The sequence below is a fragment of the Malurus melanocephalus genome, unplaced genomic scaffold (assembly GCF_030028575.1).
Source record: "Malurus melanocephalus ecotype Western Australia unplaced genomic scaffold, MMel_1.1 scaffold_53, whole genome shotgun sequence".
NCBI classification, from domain to species: domain Eukaryota; kingdom Metazoa; phylum Chordata; class Aves; order Passeriformes; family Maluridae; genus Malurus; species Malurus melanocephalus.
Window position 1 is genome coordinate 1,586,745 of NW_026623285.1, and position 6,633 is coordinate 1,593,377.

Below are 6,633 nucleotides of genomic sequence, written 5' to 3' on the forward strand. Positions count from 1 at the left end.
TTTTAATCGGACGAATCTTAAACGCAAAATTACAAATTCTTATTTGCAACCTACAGGCTCTGAAGAAAGGATTGAATACGGTTTATGGAAAGAAGCGGACAGAATCGCCTGTATTTTYCTTTCTTCGGGGTGGGAGGGGAGTGAAACGCCAACTTCCTTCTATTTGAACATTTTCCTAAATGTAATTCGTGGTACTAAAGGAACCACGCAGTAAGTACCGTGACTGTACCGTTACCTTTTGTTGTATCTAACCTAGCTGATTCGAGAGGTGGGGGGGGGGGCGGCTTCAATTTTATACGGGCGCTCCTTTGAAACGAGCATTGTCTTACAATGTTGCAAAAATACTTCCTTCACCTACGAAAGTAATAATCAGTCGTTGGTCTGTATTGGGTAATAATCAAGTTTCAGTGAAAAATATCAGCCTACATAGCCTTTCCTTCCACGGTTACATGTCTATATATACACAATAAACAGCACGATATAAATCTATTTGCTATCCTTTTCTTTGACTGGGCATGCTTTATCTATTTATGTAGAAAAGCTCTAGATAGATTCACGGATGCATGACAATGTTTCAGCATCAGGCAAGGGTGGTTCTGGGAACAAGGTAAAGCCCAAAGATTAATAATATTTCAGCATGAGACCAAAATGGCGACATTTTTTTTCTGCGCTCTAAAAGATACAGATGGTGAACAGCGTGCGTTATTATCTACACAGCATAGGAATATGTCTTTATAAACGTGCAGGGGTATATTTTACCTAGTCTATTAAGGTCCGTTTTGATTTATCTTTCAAGTTTCAATCTAAAAATTACGGACATTTCGCCTGAAAGGAAAAAAAATCGGATTTAAGCACGAGCTTGCGGGTTTCTCCATTCTACTTGGAGYCGATTCGGACCGGAGACCCATACGGGTCCCTGTTTGGGGCCAGGACAGTCGCCCTTCTACAGCACCGTGACCCCCCCTCGGACACAAACGCACACCCGCACACACATCCACACCCCCCCGCGCGAAGAAACGGAACACAAGGCTCCCCTCCCCCACACCTTCAGGCTGCGGTGGGAGGAAAGGCGGCTCAACAAGAATGAAACAAGCCCCAATAAAAGATATAAAAAATATTAATTCGGGRAAAAAATAGGGRAAAAAAAGGTAAAATCCACTTCTTAAGGGAAAGGGGGAAAACGGCGGGTGGAAGGAGAAGCAGTGCGCGCATTCGCGGTTCGCCCAGAGCCAGAGCCTGCTCCACCACCCTTCTCCCAGCGCTGCCGGGGCTCCGCACCCCCTCCGCCCGGCTCAGCGGGCCTGACCGCGGACCAAGAGGCCCCTCCGCKCCCGCACCCACGCGGGGCTTTATCCCGAGCGCCGCTCCCGTGTGCTTCACACACACACATACACACACACGCTTGTACGCCCACACCCACACCCCGGCTGTYCTCCCGGCGCTGCTCCGCGGCCGATCCCCCACCGGACCCCGCGGGGAGGGGGCGATCCGCGCCCGCCGGGCACCGCGCAGCGGGTGCGGGAGGAAGCGGCCGCCGAGGGCCCTGAAACCCTGCTGGAAGAAAGGGGGGAAAAAAAAAAAACATAGAGAGATAGAGGAAAAGAAAAATCTCTCTGCCTGCCTATGAAATGCTGAAAAGGCGTCGCGGGGCCCTTCGGGTGGGCGAGCAGATCCTCGTGTAAGTTTACAGACGAGTTTCCTAGCTCCCCACGTCATGAAGGGCTCTCCATTCCCCTGAGATGCGAAGAACATGTTCTTAACTCTTTATTATTCAGAATAAAAACTTTATTTTTTTTTTCCAGAACGTGAGCAGCAAGGAATGTATAACTTTCAAAACAAATCTAGCCTTTTCAGCTTCACACGCTTTTTGCCTAGCTGGTTGTTACAAGCATAAAGTATTCAAACCGTGGTCTTTTTTTCCCAGATTTTATTGCATCGTCATCATCATTATTATCACTATTTTTAATAAAAGGAGTTAATAGTTTCCTTTCAAATGATATTTCTAACGCGTGCCGATATGCCATCTAATATATGGCCTCCTGAATATTCAGGGTACAGATTTTTTATATATATATAAATATGAACAAATGGGGATAAATAAAATTTTAAACACTTAGATTATTCAATGTTTGCGAAAAAAAAATATAAATAAATCTGAATGTTCACCAGCATACACACATTGAAAGACTTACACGTATCAATAATTGTCCAGGGAGTCCCTGTCCAAGCGCTTTTGATGTCTTTCTTGCTATTTAAAAGAAGTGCAATAAAAAAAATTGCTTCCCCGTGGGATCAATCATGTACGAACAAATTCACATTTAAGAATTCCTTTTATAGAAAATTTGTTCATATACCCTGTTTTGATAAAAGTGTAGAAGGTAAAGTATAAAGCCTCTGCATACTCCCAAAGTGAGACACAAGGCTACAGTTCAAGAAGATAAATATCCACTAGTGAAACTATAGAGCAATTCAAGCAACGAATATTGCTACGTCACATAAACTAGAAAACGCTTTTACAAAGGAAAGGAAACAAACCAAAACGAACAAAAGAAACGAGAAGGGAAGGGGAGGGCACATGTTGGGGGGAGGAGAGAGAAGGGAAGGGATGAGTACTTTCCAAAACTTGGGGGCTTGGTGCTCCTCTTAGTGACTCCTGTCTCTTACAGATGAGTGAGTTTGGGCGCTTCCTGAATTCTTCCCTGAGAAGGATGGTGAGTGGTAAGGTCTGTGTATGTTGGATGTGGATCACAAGGTCCATGGTGGTGATTGTTGGCCATTGGCCCAGCCCCGCTGTAGTCCATGTTGGCAGAGGGAGGATGAGGGAGATGAGTTAGACCAAAGATGGAAGGCCCAGAATTGGTCATGGTCTCCACGTAGTTGCCCCCTACATAGACGGGGCTTCCCTGTATATGTGGATTCCCATAACCGTTGCCTTGAAGAGGATGAGTATCATATTCAGGTGTCACAGCTGCTGTCCCCGTGTATCTCTTTTGAGGAGGTGGGCAATTATTAAGAGGAGCAGTATACGATGCAGGGATGCCATAGGTGTTTTGATGAGGCTTGTTAAATGGTGGAGGCGACTGGGGCTCGTAGGGGACACTGTTTACTAAAGAATGCATAGAGTTTAGATATCCCCCAGCAGCTGGAGGGACAGGGCTTCTGCTTGGGGACTGTCCTCCTGAAGAGGTCATCATACCCTTGCCCTTTTGATCCTTTTTGTATTTCATTCTGCGGTTTTGAAACCAGATTTTGATCTGTCTTTCTGTGAGATTGAGCAAATTGGCCATTTCTACCCTTCGTGGCCTGCAAAGGTACCTATTGAAGTGGAACTCCTTTTCCAGTTCTACCAGCTGGGCACTTGTGTAAGCTGTACGGGCTCGCTTAGAGGAGGCCTGCCCTGGTGGGCTTTTATCACCAGCACAACTCTCACCTATGTAAATCACACAAAGAACACAATCAGCATGGCGAACCTACACATGGCAACATGAGAAAATGGCCAACAACACCAGCACCTGGAGGGCTCAACTCCCAAAGGCAAGATGGATGCCTGTGCATGCAACAAGACTCCCCCATGGCATRAGCTCAGTCCCACCAAGCTATGAGCCTCAAATGACTTCTTTCACCTCATTAGTGTCCCTGTATGACCACACTTGCCCCCTTTAAGAATTACAGCATGCAACACATCTTGAGCTTGGCATAGAGGAGCAAGGAAGGTTCAAGGAAACACAGCGAGGTTTAGAAACCCTAAAGGTGAGCCTGTGACTCTGCTAACATAGTGGGGTCAGGGTCTTCAAGAACTGGCTGTTCTCCATTGCTGTAAAGACCTGAAGCCCTCTTTTCTGAAAACCCATATATGTATATGTATACATCAGCTACAAATGCCCGAAAGTTAGATATCTACAATACAAAATTTTAACATATAAATATAGAATTGTTAGTATAGTATTTYCCATAGTCTAGTATGTAGCATGAACACAGGGCAGTGATTGAGAAGTATAATTTATACAAAGAAGGACATACAGTAGCTCGGCTTGCATATAGGCGTATAAATATATTTAAATGTTGCTGCTTTTTAATAAAATAAATATATGATATGGAAAGCTGTAAACRGCAGTGTTACCACGACTTTAAAAAGCAGACTGGCAACACATTTGCCAAAGTTTTGAACTCTATTTCTAAGCCTCATTTAAGTGAAAAAGAGGAAGAAGTCAGAATAAGCCCAGCTTCTGGACTTTGGAGCTAACACTAGTGTTATCAGTTTAGGTTTTCTTGGGTAATAAAAGCATTGATATACACTTCCAACCCTCAAATAATGTTTTATGGGCTGAAGTTTATAGCACTCCAGAATGATTTTTGTTTACCAGGCTTGTAACTTTGCCAATCAGCTTATTAAAATAGGAAGAGGTTCTGACTGCATGCAGGGCATTGATCCTGCCTGCACATGATTATGAGCTATTTTATTCCTGTTACACTTCAGCAGAGATAGGTCACTGTCTTATTAATCTAACAGCACCATGCCAACAAAGTACTCGGGACAAGCCTCTGGCTTAAGGCCTGGGCTGCTCCACACTGACATGATTTACTGAAGCAGGGATTACCTAGGAAATGTGATAGATGCTGGAGGGCACAAATGGTTCTGCCACTAGGAAGCAAAGTCAATTCAGACCCATTCCACAAGGCTGGGAAAGTTTTGCATGGGGTGTTTTTTTCACTGAGCTCCTCTCAGTGAATAAGCTGAGTGACAGCAAGTCCTCTCCAAAARTTTAAGGTAGTCAACTCAGAGAGTAAAAAAGCCCCCACCCTCCCCTCCCTGAAGTGAAGGTGGGTAAGACAGCCCTCCTCCCCACTGGATGCACAGCAAGCCCAGGAATACCCAGGGAGAGAGGGAGCATGTTTCATACCTGAACTGGAACTGCTGTTTTTCTGCTTTGTGTTTTGCCGAGACTCTTTCATCCACGGGAATATCTGTTTGGACACGGTGGGTGAGTTAAGAGCTGGGCTCTTGGTGGGGTTGGCCGGGGCAGGGTTGCTGCTGGCATTTTGAGATGGTGAGGTGGAGGACGGAGGTGGAGGCTGTGCCTGCTGGGCTGGAGGCGGCTGCGGTGGAGCCTGTGGGTCAGCGAGGCTGGGGGGCTGGAGAGTCTGGCTGGGGAGGGTCCTCATGCAACTCTCACTGATGTCATTGGCCTTGTGGTGGGACACAGAGCTGCCAGGGGACTGGAGGGAGCACGCAGGGCGGTGGTACTCAGTTTCCACAAGTGATGAAGATGGAGGATATTGCTGCTGACTCGCATTATAAGTGAAACCATTTGCTCCTTGGTAGGGGTAGGCACCATAGATTGCAGAGCTGTCGTAGTAGGTCGCTTTTTGCATTTCGTTGTTTCCCAATATTTATTTCGCAAACTGACAGGGTCTTGACACCCTTGGAGAATAACATTGGCACCCCTCTGTCACGTGGCGCTCTTCCTCCAATGGCCTCTCCGGGCAGACCTGGGGTGTGGGGAGAGCAGAGCAGGGTGAAGAAATGGTACAAATCCATCTTACTTTCAATAGCTAAGTGACATGAAAGCCATAAAAGAAAAAGTGGTCAGCAATATTTAGCAGCATGACTTGGCCTCAGGCGTGGAGCATTTTGATATAAAAGCTGCCTGGATTTACTGGCAGCTACAAATATGTGCTTTGCTGCACCAGGATAGGGGTTTTCTAGGGGTTTTTTTATTATTATTTCTTTTTTCTTAAGAAGTAGAGCAAGAGGGTTGATCATTTATCACCAAAAGGCTGTTTTAATACCGGTTTCTGAGAGAAGAGTGATCGAGGAATTGGTAACGCAAAGGGGCTGGGCTGTTATTTTTGTCCAACTCCGAGACCAAACCCTTTCCTTCAACCACTGTCGTTTTATTTTTAGCCTTTTTCTCCTGGTTACGGCTCTTCATACAACTTCAAAGAAACATATGAGATGGTTCCTGCCTACGTGTGGCAGGGGGCMGGAGCAAGGTGGAAAGGTTTCCAAGGCAGGGATATTTAAACACCCCGACCCCAAGTGATGGATTTTAGCTTGTCTATGAAATGCTCGATAGGAAAATAAACAAAGCCGGCACCTTCTCCCCTCCATGCCCGCACGCCACCCCGAGCCGCCCCGGTCACGCAGCCTGGCAGCAGCGGTTTCTGCCTGGGCGAGCCCCTCCCGCMGCCCGCAGCGGCTCCGTCTCGGTCCTGGAGCGCGGTTTGGGCCGCCCCACGGAGCCCCTGAGCCTGCGTCCCACTCGCAAATGGCTCTGGAGCCCCAACTGCACCCGGCGCCGCACAAAGCCCCTTCAGCGAGGCCAGCAGGGGCGACCACTGGTTTGTTTTTTTCAGCAGTTATTTTCAAGGCACTAACTTTTCGTGGAATCAGCCAGATCCTACCTGTTAAAACATGATGGATTGGGGGGAAAAAACACACCAGAAACCTGAAAAACCAGCGTTCATCTCCATGACCACGGCTTGAACTTTCCTTCCAACTTAGCGATAATAGGTTCTGTCTTGGAAACTGCTATGTAATTTGATGTATGAGGGTCACTTGGCTGGGGAGAGGGTGGACACAAACTCAGAGAATGCTTCTCCTGCCCGGGCGAATCCCTTCCCCCTGCCCTC

At 46.8% G+C, this 6,633-nt stretch overlaps 1 protein-coding gene across 10 annotated transcripts in view; it reads right to left on the bottom strand.

Moving 5' to 3' along the window:
• Positions 1 to 1,605: 1,605 nt before the first annotated feature.
• Positions 1,606 to 6,633, bottom strand: part of HOXA3 (homeobox A3) — a 45,527-nt gene continuing 40,499 nt past the window's right edge. For 8 of the 10 annotated variants that reach the window (XM_057365490.1, XM_057365492.1, XM_057365491.1 and 5 more), the window contains 2 exons: positions 4,902 to 5,490; positions 1,606 to 3,430 (listed from right to left, as the gene is read on the bottom strand). In XM_057365490.1, the coding sequence (XP_057221473.1) occupies positions 2,661 to 3,430; positions 4,902 to 5,373 (1,242 nt within the window). In that variant the 5' untranslated portion in view covers positions 5,374 to 5,490 and the 3' untranslated portion in view covers positions 1,606 to 2,660. Of the gene's footprint in view, positions 3,431 to 4,901; positions 5,491 to 6,405; positions 6,628 to 6,633 lie in introns of those variants that run through there. The other 2 variants (XM_057365499.1, XM_057365500.1) reach the window with 2 other exon arrangements.